At 30.0% G+C, this 16,960-nt stretch overlaps 1 protein-coding gene across 1 annotated transcript; it reads left to right on the forward strand.

The window, feature by feature from the left end:
- The first annotated feature begins 11,709 nt into the window (after nucleotides 1–11,709).
- LOC107848623 (putative methylesterase 11, chloroplastic) lies at nucleotides 11,710–15,330 on the forward strand. Its single transcript, XM_016693398.2, has 5 exons — nucleotides 11,710–12,349; nucleotides 13,225–13,461; nucleotides 13,533–13,676; nucleotides 13,752–13,883; nucleotides 14,025–15,330. The coding sequence occupies exons 1-5, from the start codon at nucleotides 11,729–11,731 to the stop codon at nucleotides 14,319–14,321; spliced, it is 1,431 nt and encodes a 476-aa protein (XP_016548884.1). The 5' UTR covers nucleotides 11,710–11,728; the 3' UTR covers nucleotides 14,322–15,330.
- The last annotated feature ends 1,630 nt before the right edge of the window (nucleotides 15,331–16,960 follow it).

The following is a 16,960-nucleotide window of genomic DNA, read 5'->3' on the forward strand; positions in this document are numbered from 1 at the left end:
TTATTGGTTTTGTTTACATATTTCCCTGCAACAAAGTGATTGCAAATACTATCTGACAAGATTGCGACAACATTTCTCTAAAGATCCCAATAATAGTTTTTCCATTAGTCTTCTATATTTTGAACTTGACCATTTCCTGAAGTTCATGTATCTACTATAAGTACGAAAAGCGAATTATATCGACTAGTCAAAACCTTTTTATAATAATATCGTGTGTTCTGAGTTTAGTTTTTTATAGTAATTGAATGTTATATAGTCAAACCCAAAAAGATTTGAGGGAATTTACACACCGGATATGTTGGTACAAGTTCAAACTACATTTCCTCAAAATTTATTTTAAAAAACATTGACACATAAAAGTTTGAGATCACAATAAATCTATAATCTACATCTATAATTATAATTTATATCTATAATCTATATTTATATCTATAATCTATAATCTATTGAAAGTGTTAAGACCTTAAAAAAATGATTTGAACTTTTTATCCTTTATTAAAAGTCTCTATTTTAGTAAAAATCATTTTTTAATCTTTTTTTCTCAAATTATTAATTAATTAATTATTATTTTTATAATATTAAAAATTAAGGAGTCCTACAATATATGATAAGAGGTATTAAAAAAATTATTAATGACTCCTAAAATATATGATAAGAGGTACAACCAAAATTAATAAATAAGGAATATTAAATACATGGTAAAATTTTTAAACAATTAATCTTCAACATATGTAAAATACGTTATGGTTTATAAGGTCAGAATGAGTGTAGTTAATACTATACAAAAATATTTTACCCATTGAATCCTTTCCTAATTAAATTGTATACTGTTATAAATGTATTTACATTATAGTGAATGTCTATATATACCAAGATCTACTTTGATATCTATTAGGATTTGAAACATGTGTCTTTTACTCAAACTAGGAGTAAATTTCCCCTATAAATAGAGGGGTTTTGTTCATTGTATTCACAATCATATGATCTCTCATTCAAGAGAAGAAAATTCCCTCTACTCTTCTTCTCGTTCTTTATTGTTTCATAACACGTTATCAGCACGAGACTCTGTCAAACAAGGTGAGATTATAAATCTTAAGTATTTCAAGGTTTGTAATTTCTTATGTTGTTTATCTTTTGCTACTAATAATATAATTATTGTTGGATTTGAGGAAAAATAATTAGTTTGGAACAATTTATGTTTTAAATTTATTTCTCAAGAACAATATTATCAAAGGGGATGATAATATGTTGGGTTCAAACCCCATCAATTTATGCCTGAGACGCCTTTATATGGATAAGGCTTTGAGATTGGATCTCAATGCATGTATTGATAATTTATGATGGCTAAGGCAAAATAATGGGTATTTGATGAAAAGTCATGAAATATATCCCATTGATATGCTCTATTCCGTGAATTGAATGTGGTAGCAATAAATCATATGTATGCCTCAATTTGCTTTTGTAATAGCTATCATAATTTGATACGCTTAATGCATGATTATATTTCATTCCTGGGGAATGAGAAGCTTATTAATGCAAACGTGCACTTGATTGTGATGGTATCACAACTCACCTCCGAATGAGGTAGAATAACTGACAAGAGTTATTTCGAAATCTACTTCTAAAGTACTAAATATGAAATTTATTCATGCAATAGTAAATCGGAAATTTACTAAAGAAAAAAGTACATGTCATGGTAAACTTTGAGTTTACTAGCATAAAAGTTCATAAGTTGACATGAACGATTGCGACATCTTAAAGATGTGCATATTAAATATTAAACATATATTGAAGAATTCGAAAATTCTTCATGAACTTTAATGTTGTTTGTTCTCATGATATGTTGGTTGGACCAACTAATTTTGGGATTGGATCCCTTAAAATCTGAAAAGTATAAAAGGTGAATATGCGCCCGTTCACCTATCATGGGATATGTTGAAAAGATGCATCAATAAGATGATCACGTGTATATTCATTGTCAACCTACGTTTGGCATTCATAAAGTTGCTTGCTCAATAAATTTGAGTTAAAAGCATAATTTTCAGATTGTGTAATCAAGATAATTCATCTTGATGATGATGGTTTAGCATTGAATGTCTTTCATAAATAGCTAAACCATCGCTAATGAGAACAAAGCTTCATGTGTTGGGCTGAAATATGATATGTTGCATACAATAACACTTGCATACATTAGACCAATAAATTATGATTATTTCTTCCCCTCAATTGATTCAAGGTCATGAACCAACTATTCCATCTAATAGTTTTGATGTGCGGCATACGATTAATGAATATACCATGATGCACAAAGATGGATTCTTCAAAGAAGATGAGGATGAATGTTAGTTTTTCTAACATAAGGGGGAGATTATAAGCAGTTATGAAATATGTTAGGAATTATCATAAGATCCTCATTCATAAGATAATTCAAGTCAAATGCCGAAAGCATCTCATATTTAAGCTGCAAGTGCTCCTAGCTTGTATCCTTGAAGGACAAAGTCTATGCATGCATGAAGCACGATAGACTAATCGGTTCCAAATGAAACAAGGAGCAAATAATCATACTAAGAAGGCAATGTACTCTTGAAGAGCCTAAGACATAATACTTCAGGAAACCTTATGAGAGGTTCAGGTACCTAAAAATAATAAAGTGATGAGATCTCAAAATGTTATGTCGCATTATGAACCAATACAAAATGATATATCATTAACGATATCTTTGATACGATATTGGCGCAATATTGTAAAAGATTATGAGGATCTAAATTCTACGTTTATTTAAGCATGCTGACGTAGAAACATTTATCAAGTGACACAAAAGGATGCATTTTGGTAAGTATAAAACTTATTTGATTTGCAGTCCAGATATTTGAAGATGTCACTCATGAAATGTTGAATATTGTCACTTGACAAAACTTATGTGGAAAACTTTTAAGGATTCAAAATGCTTGAAGCATATAAAAGTTTCTGGGAAACTTATTTATAATCCTTATATTGTATAAGTTTATAGCTTGAAAATCATTGGAATTCTTGGAGAGTTTTCAAAGCAATAGATTATTTGCTGAAATTCAAAATATATCGAATTGAATTGGTTATGAAGTATCATATCTTAGTGCAATTGATGCACTCATGTACCTTGCAAATACTACAAGGCCTATTTTCGGTTAATATGTTAGCAAGGTATATTTCTACTCCTACTAGGAGACATCGAAATGGGATAAGATACATGAGCTTATTTTATTCTAAAGATTGCAGTCCCGATCTTACTGGTCATGCTGATGTTGGGTACTCATCTAACCCGCATAAATCTCGATCTCAAACATGCAATGTGTTCACATATGGGGATACTGTCATATCTTAGAGATATACAAAGCAGTCTATCATAGCCATCTCATCGAACCATGCGAGATTATAGCTATTCATGAAGCAAACTGACAATGTGTGTGGTTGAGGTCCACGATACACCGCATAAAGCTCGGTCTCAAATAGGCTATGTGTTCATATGTGATGGTACTGCCATATCTTGGAGATATATAAAGCAGTCTATCATAGCCACTTTATCAGATCATGCTGAGATAATAGCTATTCATGAAGCAAGTCGAGAATGTGTATGGTTGAGGTTCATGATACATCTCATTCGAGAAAAATATGGTGTGAAATATGACAATCTACCCACAATTTTATACAGAGATAATTCAGCATACATAGCACATCTTAAGAGAGGATTCATAAATGGAGATAGAACGAAGTACATTTTGCCAAAGCTTTTCTACATACATGAGCTACAAAAGAATGATGATATTAACGTGCAACAGATTCATTCAAATGACAATGTGACTGATTTATTCACCAAATCTTCTCCAATTGCAACTTTCAAGAAGATGCTGCATAAGATCGAGATGCAAAAGTTCAAGGATGTTCTCATTAGGGGGAGTTAATACGCGTTGTACTCTTTTTCCCTTACGAGGTTTTGTCCCAATGGATTTTCCTTGTAAGGTTTTTAATGAGGCAGCCAATATGCGTATTGTTAGAAATGTGTACTCTTTTTCCTTCACGGGATTTTTTTTCCTATTGGATTTTTTCTAGTAAGGTTTTAACGAGGCACATTATCTACCTAGACATTCAAGGGGGGTGTTATAAATATATTTACATTATAGTGAATGTCTATCAAGATCTATCAAGATCCACTTTGATATCTATTAGGATTTGAAGCATCTGTATTTTACTCAGACTAAGCGTAAATTGAGGGATTTTGTTCATTGTATTCACAATCATATGATCTCTCATCTCTCAAGTGAAATAAGAATTACTCTATTTATTCTCTCTATTCTTCTTCTTTATTCTTTCTTGTTTTATAACATATATAAAATATTTGGCATTTTTAAATTCAGTTGGTCTAAATTATAGTATTTAACACTTCTAAATTAATTAGAATTTCATCTTACATAAAAAAGTAATTTCTATAATTCTATTTAAGTAATATTTTGAATAAAAATTAACAAGAAACACGCATCTTCTTCTACTTCTATTTTTTTTTTTAATATTTATACCAAAAAGATTTACACAAAATATTTAGGACTTAAAATTCATTGATCTAAATTATAGTATTTCACACTTCTATATCAATTAGAATTTTACCTTATATAAAAAAGTAATTTTGACAATTCTATTTAAATAATATTTTGGATAAAAATTAACAAGAAACGTGGATCTTTTTCTACTTCTATCTTTCTTAATTTTTTTTATTGGTGGCCTTAAAGATTATATATGAATTAACACTTCTAAATCAATTACAATTTTACCTTACATAAAACGTAATTTCTATAATTCTATTTAGATAATATCTTGAATAAAAATTAACAAGAAACAGACATCTTTTTCTACTTCTATCTTTCTTAATTTTTTTAATTAATGACCTTAAAGACTATATGTGAATTATACATAATTAACAATTGATTACAATGAATTTTTTTGTGTATTTTTCTTTCAGGTGAAAATTTTGATAAAAAAAGTGCACGAACCAAGCACATTATCGCTGAATAAAATAGCCAAGAAAACCAGAGATTTATTTCTTTTCTTTTTTTTTCTTCTTTGTTTCATTGTGACTTGGTCTTGCTTATGTTATTTAATTAGATTTTGATATATTATTTCTTAGTAGTAAAGTCGAATCTTAATTAAACTTATTTGTTGAATTTAACATATAAATTTATAGTTAAGTTTTGAATTTGGTTATCCAAATTAAAGACAAACATGCAACTCTACCTTATATTTTGTTACTGTGCATTAGTTTGATGCAATTAATCTCAATATTTTCTGAATTTTGTTAACAATGTTACGTCCTGATGTTTCAAACATCGTGACGTTCTTTGAATGAAATCTAAAAATAAATAAATATCCGATGAGATATTTCAAACATCGTGCCATACGTTTCAAAGTTATACTTCTATAAATTGAAGCTAATGTATAGAGATTAACAATTTTTCAAATAATTTTCTTATCTTAATTTACGTGGTATAATTTAAATTTTCAGTTTCTAATTAACTTTATTCTTTTTCATTATGAAAAAGATTAGTTGAGATACAACAGACAATATTAAACATTTGATACAATATTTATTTATTTATATTAAACATTCTTATGAATGTATTTTCATTGATCGAGTGAGACACACGTGCAAAGCACGTACGTTATGCTGGCATTAGGGGTGTACATAGGTTGGGTTGGTTCGGTTTTTATTAAAAGAAAAAATCAAACCAATCATGTTGGTTTATTAGAACTATAAACCAAATCAAACCAACGTAAAATTAGTTTTTTCGGTTTAGGTTTTAGTCGATTTTTTTGGGTTTTTCATTTTTTTTGGGTTTTTTTTTTTTATAATCTTTAGTTTTTACAATTATATTGTGATTGAAGATTAGACCAAATATGTTTTCACTCATTTGCTAATGAAAAATCATAATTATAGAGGAGCGGAAAACTATCTTGAAATTAAAAAGTGAGATGAAGAGTGAAAAGTTTAGGTTTTAAGTTTATATTGGGTTTTCGGTCATTTAATTAGCAATTACTGGACAAATGTTATAACTTAAAGGCCTAAATCTAAATATATATAGGGAAAAATTCAAGAATAGCATACTTATTCCCTTAATTATGAGTTTCATAACAACAGTTTTATAATTACATAATATAGCAAGTTATGTTTTGTATTTTTGCAAACTGTTGCTACAAAAATACAAATATATATGATTTTTACTGCCCTTATGATGATATGTATTTTGTATTTTTCGCAAACTGTTGCTACAAAAATACAAATACATATGCTACAAAATGTAATTTGATAAAAGTGTTGCTATTTTTGTAATTTAATACTTAAGTATGTTATTTTATGGGCAAAATTCAGAAATAGCATACTTATCCCCTTAATTATGAGTTTCATAGCAACAGTTTCATAATTACATAATATAACAAGTTGTATTTTGTATTTTTGTAAACTGTTGCTACAAAAATACAAATACATATGATTTTTACTGCCCTTATGATCGATATGTATTTTGTATTTTTGCAAACTGTTGCTACAAAAATACAAATACATACAAATACATATGCTACAAAATGTAATTTGATAAAAGCGTTGTTATTTTTTGTAATTTAATACTTAAGTGTGCTACTTTATATATTTTATATATCTACATCTACTTTCAAATTATTGAAAATTACTAAAACTAGTTGAAAAGTATTTAAAAAGTAGATTATAATTAATATTTTATGTATAAAAAATATAAAGTAGCATACTTAAGTATTAAAAAGTATTTAAAAAGTAGATTATAATTAATATTTTATGTATAAAAAAGTTCGAATATTATATATATATATATATATATATATATATATATATATATATATTATGTCGGTTTGATTCGGATTCGGTTTGACTTTTTTTTTGTTAACACCAAACCAAACTAAGAATGGTCGGTTTTTTTTTTCTAACGCCAAACCAATCAAACCAAACCATAAGTCGGTTTTTTTTCTCGGTTTAGTTTGATTCATCGGTTCAGTTTGACTTGACGGTTTTGTCTGTACACTCCTAACTAGAATGATTAAAAGTAAATATTTAAGCAATTAGAAAAGTCTTACTAAAAAAAAGGAACTGTGTAGCATTTAGAATGGAAACGAATGCATTCGCTGGAATAGCTCAGTTGGTCAGAGCGTGTGGCTGTTAACCACAAGGTCGGAGGTTCAAGCCCTCCTTCCCTTTTATTTTTTCCAAATATCTACAGTCAGTCGCATTAGTCAAGAAAGAGAACGGAAAGTAGCTTTGCAACTCCAAAATATAATAATGACTTCTCATAAGCAGATGGGAAAAAACAATTCTCAAATGAACTTTTAAACTTTTAAAGTACCAAGAAAAAAAAAATTATTTTGTTTAATGTTTTAATTTTAGCACTAATTATTTATTTTTCAAAATTGATATGGTAAACATCAATTAAAAAGAATAATGTGGTAAAATAATCATGTTAAGTATCTGTAAACACCTAATTTTTGACCAAAACCTAATATTTTTATACCATTTTAATGTTTAATTAATTTTATTTTTTTTAGGCATTTTAAATTTATCTTATTTTTTAAGTTTGTTAAAAAATTTGAAAACTACAAAAATAGAGTTACATTTTAAATAAGATTTTGTTTTATTGTTTATTTATTTGTTTATTTATTTTTAGAAAAAAAAAGAATTTTTTTTTCTAAATTATATTTGTTTTCTTCTTTCAACTTTTAATAAAGAATGTTGTGATATTAATATTTCTTAATTATATTCCTAAGACTAGCTAATTAACTTATTTGTATTTTTTTTAGTTTTAAATAGATTTTATTATTTTTATTTTATTTAAAATATTAAATAAAAGAAAAAAGAATCCTAAACTATCATTCCCATACCCTAAAACCACATCCCTATTTTCCCCTCAACACACTCCCATCATTCCCTCAACTCCCCTCACATCTCTCAATGTTCAGCACACACACAACACTCATTATATAACACAGAAAAAACACACACACAGGGACATGGACATACACCACACACGGACAAGGCAAGAAAGAAAAGTAACGAAAAATAGAAAACAAGGAAAGAAAAAGGTAAGAAGAAATTGAAAAAAAAAAAAAAACAGAGAGTGGAGTTTGAAGTTGTGAGGCTTCTGTTCGAGTTTCTGGACGTCGTTCGTACTTTCCTTTAATTAGTTTATCACACAGGTTTTAACTCTATTCATTTTATTTATTTTTAATTTATTGTGAATGGAAGTATGAATTAAAGCGTTTAAATGATTTTGTATATCACTTGACGTAAATGTTGGTTCCATTATCTTTCGTCTAGCAATTCTTTAAGGAATATATTTATTAGATATTTGTTGTCTTCGTGCATAGATATTAAATTTGCCGGATGAAATTACGCTTTTCAAGAAAATATTCAGTAAAGAAAATTTAAGCATTAAGTAACGAAATAGTCTCTTAAACCTAAAGAAAGTTTAACCCTTATTTGTACTCTTAACAGAAGGTGATTCTTAGGTTATGGATAATCAAATTATACGTTTTCTCTTATTTTCACACACATACAAAAAATGATGTAGATGAAATCGTGGACTTTGTTTTGCCCCTTATTTCAGTCATGGTATTTTGTTTTCTTGCTCAACATTATCTTCCATTGTTTCTTTAGATATGTTTAGTTTAGTCTTCTTAGAGTATGTTATTTTTAATTTTTCTCTCCATATAGAATTAATGTTAAGTTCGTATTGTCCTATTGTATGTAGTTTATAATAAGGAAAGAGAATTAAATTATTATTTTTTTTCTTCTACCAAGTTTGGACGTCAAACAAAAGATGGCCTTTCGTATATGATTTAATTTTCCTGTCGCTTATGTCAAGTTAGTTTTAAGATTGTAGATTATTAGGTCCAGTACAAAAATTGTGTGAATATTTTTTTTTCCTGGTATTTAAAGTGAATAAAGGAGTATTCTTCCGAGTAGTTAATTATCATAATACTAATTCGAATAATTTTTTTTTATCGATAACGGGTGTAAGTTTGATCTTTGGTCTTCATCAATCATCTTAATTTTTCATAATGACGAACTCTTAATAGTACATAACTAGAATATTTTAGTTTCAAATGAGTTGGAGCAGTTAGCCTTATTTGATATTTTAAATGTTAAAACAAATAACATGAACTTGGAAACTTTTTATTTAATAATCGTATTTAGTCTAGAAATGGTTACTTATGTTAATTAGATATTCATGTTGAATTGGTTTTTAGTTGCTGTTAAAATGTATGTTTATACAACCAAAAAAAAATAAAATGAGGCTTCTTTTAATAAATTAATTTTTCATGTTTCAATTAAGTTAGATTAACTTTAATACTTTGATCGTTGCCGTTTGATTCTAGTATTTGAAAGTTTGGTTTAGATAATATAATTACTTTTTACATTTTTTTAATTATCAAGAAGTAGCATCGACTGTGGAAATATGTTGCAAAGAAAAATGGGCTTAGACTAATATTTAGTGCCTGAAAAATTTAATTGTGAGGAAGCGAGATAGTTTATAAATTTATTCAAGACCCAACACATGATAAAAGAAAACAGGGGGAAAACCAATTATAAGGGAGTGATTTCATAAAAGAATGAGTTAGGTTCTTAATCTCAAATAAATTAAGATTTAACATACAAATGAAGGTTAACGATGAAGTTGGAAAGCCCTGCTACCGACTATTCGTTATAATAAATTTTAATATACCATTTGAAGGCGTTGAATCGGGTTGGGTAGATTCTAAACCTATTCGGTACTTATTTAGACTGGGAAAATGGGAACGATCCATAAATGCCTCAAAGGCGCGAGAAATACATCCAAACTCGTGGCAAGGCCGAAAAGTACTACTATCAGTAAGTCACGCATCAAGGCAGTTTTTAATAAATTCTCAATAAATAAAAGTAGGATGTAAGTAACTTTTAGGCTAACAAATTTTTTATGCATTTAAGAGATTAATTTAAGCCAGACGTAAGTCATTAAAGCGACCGTGCTAGAACCACGGGACTCGAGGGGTGCCTAACACCTTCCCCTCGGTCAACAGAATTCCTTATCCGGATTCCTTCCTTATCCGGATTCCTAGTTCACAGATCAAAAAATAAAAATAAAGAGTCATTTCCTTTTGAATAGGGATTCAATAAGGTGACTTGGAACACCCAAACTCAATTCCAAGTGGCGACTCTGTAAATAAAATAATCCCTTTTCAAAACGTCACTTTAATTGAAAAAATCCATTTTCTCTAAAACCAACTCCCTAGCGGAGTCGGATGCGGTGAAAAACAGGGGTGTGACAGTATTGTTTTCTTAATGAATATATCAAGTTGAAATATAATAAGTAAAAATGAATGGAGAAAATACTTTAAGTATATGTATTCATCAAACTTTTTTTCTAAATTCCTATCTGATATCCAGTACCTGCATTGAAGTTTCAAAGACGCTCCTAATAAAAATTTATCCATATTTAGAACTCAAATCTAAATATATAATTAAGCATAAAATAATTTTATCACCACACTACAACTGAGGTTGATGTGCCTGTATATCAAACTTGTTACTATGACAAATATATCTTCAACAACATATAGTATATTATATTGTAAATTTTTCATTGGTCCAAGCACCTTCCTTTTTTAAAAAAATGGGATGTAAGAAATATTCCACTAGATTCCAAAGTAGTGATGTGTAGGTTGTTTAGATAATGCATAACAATCTTTTTTCCTAATTCAAAGGTCAAAATTGTACCACTGCATAATATGAATTTATGAATTTCTTTTTCTCTTCCACACTACTTTCCAAAAACCAATTTTCCAATTGATTCCAGAAATGACAAAAATGGACCCTTATATTTTTAAGGTATGTTTAAAATAATCTCTTAAATATACTTTGAAGTGAGATGATTTTTTAAATTTGCTAAAAGTAAACATCAATATTGATCTTTAAAAAATAATATGATCCATAAAATATTTTGTATTTATGTAGACTCTAGAATTAAATCTTTATATAGTACTACTATTTAGCGTGTTATGTTCGAAGGGAACTATAGACAAAAAAAATTAACACAAAAGCACTAGAAAGGTCCTATCAAATTTTAGAAATTACAACATAAAAAATAGTATTTCAGACATAAAAAAAATAGAGCAAAATAATATGAATTGTGCCTTAAAAGACTGCATCAGACTCTAGCAATAAATAAGAAGTGGCAGAAACTTCAAAATGTACATTCGACTTTAAGTGTCCGATAAATCTTTTTTGGAATTATAATTTTCATCGAATCTAACAGATAAAGTTCTTTAAATATTTAGCAAGTTTAAGGGATCAAAATTGCTAAAGTGTAATTTAAGGACCATTTGGAACATCAACATAACTTGTGGTGCAGTAGATGAAGTTGTTTCACCCTTAACCAGAGGTCGAGCGTTTGATCAGGATATAGAGAAAACTCTGTTGGGAGCACTGTCACCCTAATGGGCCCTGCAATGCGCGATCCGAATTAGATCGGGACTTCAACGCGGACACTGCCTACCGTTTTGGAAATTAAAAAAAAAAAAAAAGGACAATTTGGACCTACACCAAACAAAAGTTGACCACTTTTTATAATTTTCTCATTGACTCCACACGTTCTTAGAAATTTCACTTTCATTAACAACTTTCCATTTCTTTTTGCAAACATATATGAACATTCATGTCACAAAATTTTCTTCTCATTCACATGCTAACAATATGGGCAATTCATTAGCGTGTTTCTCTAACAAAAATCAAACCAAAAAAATTAGAAAAATCAACAAAAACAGCACAATTCGTAGTAGTCGATCATCTAATGGTCGTGTTTGTCATTCTGTTCCACCTCCTCCATGTATCTCAAGATCAACTAGTCGAAAATCAGATAGAATTTATCCAAATTCTACGAGAATTATCGATCATCATGAAGGTAACAATAATTATTTTGATGGTGATAATATCACTAGAAGATCATCTAATGGTCGTGCTCATCATTCTGTTCCACCTCCTTCATGTATCTCAAGATCAACTAGTCGAAAATCTTCGAGAACTATTGACCATGAAGGTAATAATTTTGATGGTGATAATTATATTCGAGAACAGGCTCGTGTTGCAGCAACACTGCTATTGCAACATCATCAGCAAAACGGAACGCTCAGTCAATTTGAACGTTCCGTTTCTCTAAAAGATACTTTAACTTGTTCTTCAAGGAGGCAAACTAGAAATATTATGCCTAGAACTCGTGCTAGATCACTATCTGATTCATTTCCTCAACATCTCGACTTTCATCATCAGGTTTGTCTTGCTATACTATTTGCTTTTTAGGTATTAGTACTTTAAATTTACCTGACGTATAGTAACTGAACTTTATCCACTATAACATGAGAAAATGTAAACTATTTTATTCATCGAATTATATGACTAAGTGACAAAATTATTTTTTTTGTCACATTAAAATAACCAAACTTTTTGTTTGTTAAGACAAGTGAGGCTTTCTCCACCTCGAGTCAGGTTCGAGGTAAGAGAGGATACTATTGATCCTCGTGATTGTGGGTCGAAAGAACAAGAGAAAAAGGTCTCTATACGTGTAGAAAGGTCAATTTTTCGGTTTTGAGTAATCAAACTTTTTTGTTTTGGTTTGTTTTCAATTAATTTTCTTAATTGTCCTCTTGTTTATAAAGTATTGGTAGTCAATTTTTTTATTTAAAATCTTTCATCATTTGATTGACATTTTTGAACTCTTTGATCAAGTCACACGTGGTTCACCTAGTTGCCTATTTTAATGTGAGAAAAAATAATATGATGATTTTAGGGGTTGTTTGGTTTGGTTGCTAGTTAGAGTTATGCAAGTATTAGTAATGTAGGAATTAGTTATAGAGATATTAGTAATGCAAGGATTAGTTATGCAGAATTTAGTTTTTCATGTTGTATCCTGCATAAAATAATACATAGATTTTCTTATAACTTATACATGTAGTAATTATGCGGAAAAGGAAAACATAAACCAAGCATTGTATATATTAGCAATGTTATGTTTAAAACGTAAATACTTCCTCTCTAACCAGCAATCAAACGAGCACCGGCCAGCAACAGGATCAGCTAACTCTATTACGAGAAGTAACATTTTGTGGTATTATGCATAATAACATATTTTAAACCTTTTTTTTCAGGGTACAAATGTTGAAGATTTGAAGAACAAACATTTTGTTCTAGTACATGGAGGTGGTTTTGGTGCATGGTGTTGGTACAAAACTACAACACTTCTCAAAGAATCCGGATATCAAGTTGATGCAATTGACTTAACTGGTTCTGGTGCACATTTTTTTGATTCCAACAACATTACTACAATGTCTCAATATGTTAAACCCCTCACTGATTTCATCGAAAAAATCGACTATGATAAAAAGGTAATATGATGATATATATTCACTTTCAAATAGGAATAAATTTGAAAAAAAATAGTACTCTTTTGATGCAGGTTATATTAGTCGGGCACGATATAGGGGGAGCTTGCATTTCTTATGCAATGGAATTGTATCCATCAAAAGTGTCTGCAGCAATTTTTGTTGCCGCAGCAATGCTGAAGAGTGGACAGAGTACACTCGATATATTCTCCGTACAGGTTTGTTACATTAGTTATACCGAGAAAATGATATTAGTTATACAGATATTAGTTATTAAATTTGCTATTTTGTAGCTTGGATTGAACAACCTATGTCAACGCGCTCATATTTTTCGCTATGCAAATGGGAAGAATAATCCTCCAACTGCTATAGATTATGACAAGTCATTGCTCAAAGAAGTATTATTCAATCAAACTCCTGCTAAGGTATATTGATCGCGTTTAATTATGTTGCTCTGACTCTTCAAAAATGTCAACAGATGCATGTCAAGTCCTTCAAATGTAGGTATTTTTGGAGGATCCGACAAGGGTGTAACAACATTTTTGACACGTTCGTGTTAATTTCAGGATGTTGAATTAGCATCAGTATCAATGAGGCAAGTTCCTTTTGGACCATTAACAGAGAAACTTTCACTTTCTACAACAAATTATGGTTCTATTCCAAGATTCTATGTCAAAACACGAGATGATTTTGCAATTCCTGCATCTCTTCAAGAAGTCATGATAGATACAAATCAACCTGAACAAGTTTTCCAGATTAAAGGTTCCGATCATTCGCCTTTTTTGTCGAAACCTCAAGCTCTCCACAAGATTTTAGTAGAAATTTCCAACATTCCTTCAAAAATGAATCTCAAAACCATATAAACAAGGTTGAACCTATCGACAGACACCTAAAGTTGGTACTATCTTTCACTTAGATACCACAACTAAGACTTGCACCATTTAAACACCCTATAGTAGGATCCCATATTCCATTTTGACACTTTTCATTGACTTGGCAACTCGTGTGATTTTCACATCAAGCAGGTGCGTGAAGAGCCTAAACAAACAAAGGTGTTTACGTGAAAGATGATGTCAACTTTAGCCAAGGCATGTTCTTATATAATGTACATACCACATACATGATCATCACACACAAATATAGCATATATAAGATCTTTTTTGAGACTTCATAATTCACTTTGTTTATATTTTTTTGTCGGTTTGACTTCATTATTTTATTTCTTTTTGTTGAATGAGATACCTTTCAAGAATGGAAAAGTGAATTTTTTTTCTTATGTTACTATGCAAAATATTTTGTTTAACCATATAATTTAGTGAATGAGACGAGGAATGAGAAAAATCTTGATAAGAGTGTTTCCCTTTTAATAAGATTTACGCGGTATAAAATTCAAATATTAGTTGGAAACGTAAAAATAAACACCGGAAAATCATAAGAAATTCTGTGCGCTACAACTAGCAGCCCATTATATACGTTGGGAGTTAAAATTCGACTTCAGAAAGTGTTTTCACATCATCGACAGACATTGAAGCAACTAATGTCCCATATCGCCTTACAGATAGTCCGAAATCCTATTTTAATACAATTCTCAAGTGCAAGTACACTAACTAGACCGCAAGACGATGTGAATGGGCTAGGGCCTGTTCATTGGGTTATGGCTCAGGAAAGTCCCCGGGCCTATTCTGCAGAGATGCAGGCTTGGAAACGAGTTAGCTTCGCGTGCTTTAGGAGTTCAAATGGGCTGAGACGAGGTGGGGAGCCCATGGACTCTTACAGGAAGTGATATTGGCCTGATAATAACAGTGATTCACGTGGTCTGGTTTAAAATTGGACTAACTTAACGGGGCTTATGATCTTGCGGTCGTCTTCTTTTTCTTGTGGTGCGAACCAAATTAATCGATTTTCTCTTAGATAATTTTCTTTTTAAGTTATAGCCAATTACTTTTGTTATGAGAGCAGTATATGATTAAATAGAAATTTACTAGGTAGTTTTTCATTTGTGTTTCCAAAGTTAGATTACTTTGAATATTAGTCCATATTATTTGTTGTGTGCTTAATTTGTCAGTATTTTTTCTCCTTTATTTGAGCTGTGAAGTTGTTTCTAGTTCGTTAATATGTGTAATTCTTGGTTTTGAAGGCAAACATTAATTTGGCATCACCTTAGAACGTTAAAAAATTTGAATGCTGAGATCAAAAGAGGAATACAATTGACTCTATCATTTTGTCAATTTATTTAATGGATTTATTGCTAAAATATTGATATTAAATCTGAAGCTTATGATAGATGATCGGTTGCTCAGAAAAATGAAAGAATGAGTTACGTTTTCCATATGATCTCGTTTTATAAATATACTAAAAGATCAAACGGAGTTTTTTTTAGCACTTCGCTCCTCAAACTACATATTCACAATTAAAATTATCACTCTAGTACCAATTAGGCGGAAACCAGAGGCGGATCTACCGGGAGTTCACGGGTGGCATGGCACCCGCAAATCGATGTATTATTTAAGTGCCACCCGGTAGTGCAACAGTTGAGGAAGTAGTGCCAGTGGCAAATGCGCTGAAATTTCACGTAGTATACCAAAGTTCAAGTCTAGACGCCAGCAGTATCTTGTTACTTTTTGTTCGTTATTCAATTTTCTATAAGTTTTTTTACTCTTGACTTAATCTTTGTTTGACTCTTTTTTTTGGGTAATTTTTGTTTAAGAATTTTTAATTTAAGTGTAGAACATAATTCAAGATTCCTTCTTCCTTCAAATTTATAGTTAATCTCTCCTCGTAAATCATAATAATGATGCTTGGCTTGATGTTATAATTTCTTAACAATAGAATTGGAAATATCCATTGAATGTTGGCAATTATTTTATACTTTCATGTTGATTAGTAAGTTGAATTTAACTCTTATTTACACAATTTATAGTAATAACAACAACAACAACAAAATCAGTGTATTTCCACATAGTGGGGTCTGGGAAGGGTAACATGTATGCAATCCATATACTACATCCGGAGAAGTAGAAAAATTATTTTCGATAGTATTTATAATAATAATCATATTTTTATTATTTGATCTATTTGTCTATACAAATTGAAAGACAAATAATCAAATAGAAACCCCAAGTCTATAAAATCGATAAAATATTTGTCTTATTTAAGGCAGTGTAAATAGCAAAACATAAAGTAAAAAATTAACTGATTTCCAACTGAATTCGTAAAAATTAGGTTCTTCGATAATGTTTCAAAGAAATTTTCCTTCAAAAATCTCTTACTAATAAGCCAAATTCCAGTGGGACACCCATAAAAATTATCCTTTTTGAGTAGTAGCTTTAACGTTAAAAGTGACATGGCACCCGCAACCTCGAAATCCTAGATCCGCCTCTGACGGAAACAACGATTTGTCCAAACTAAATAATCATCTCTTTGCAGCAACTCCTGATTAGAAGTGGTTCCTCTTTTATGAGCTACTAGTCTAAGAATACGCAGTATGCGCGTTTACCTGACT

The sequence above is a fragment of the Capsicum annuum genome, chromosome 11 (genome assembly GCF_002878395.1).
Source record: "Capsicum annuum cultivar UCD-10X-F1 chromosome 11, UCD10Xv1.1, whole genome shotgun sequence".
Lineage (NCBI taxonomy): Eukaryota > Viridiplantae > Streptophyta > Magnoliopsida > Solanales > Solanaceae > Capsicum > Capsicum annuum.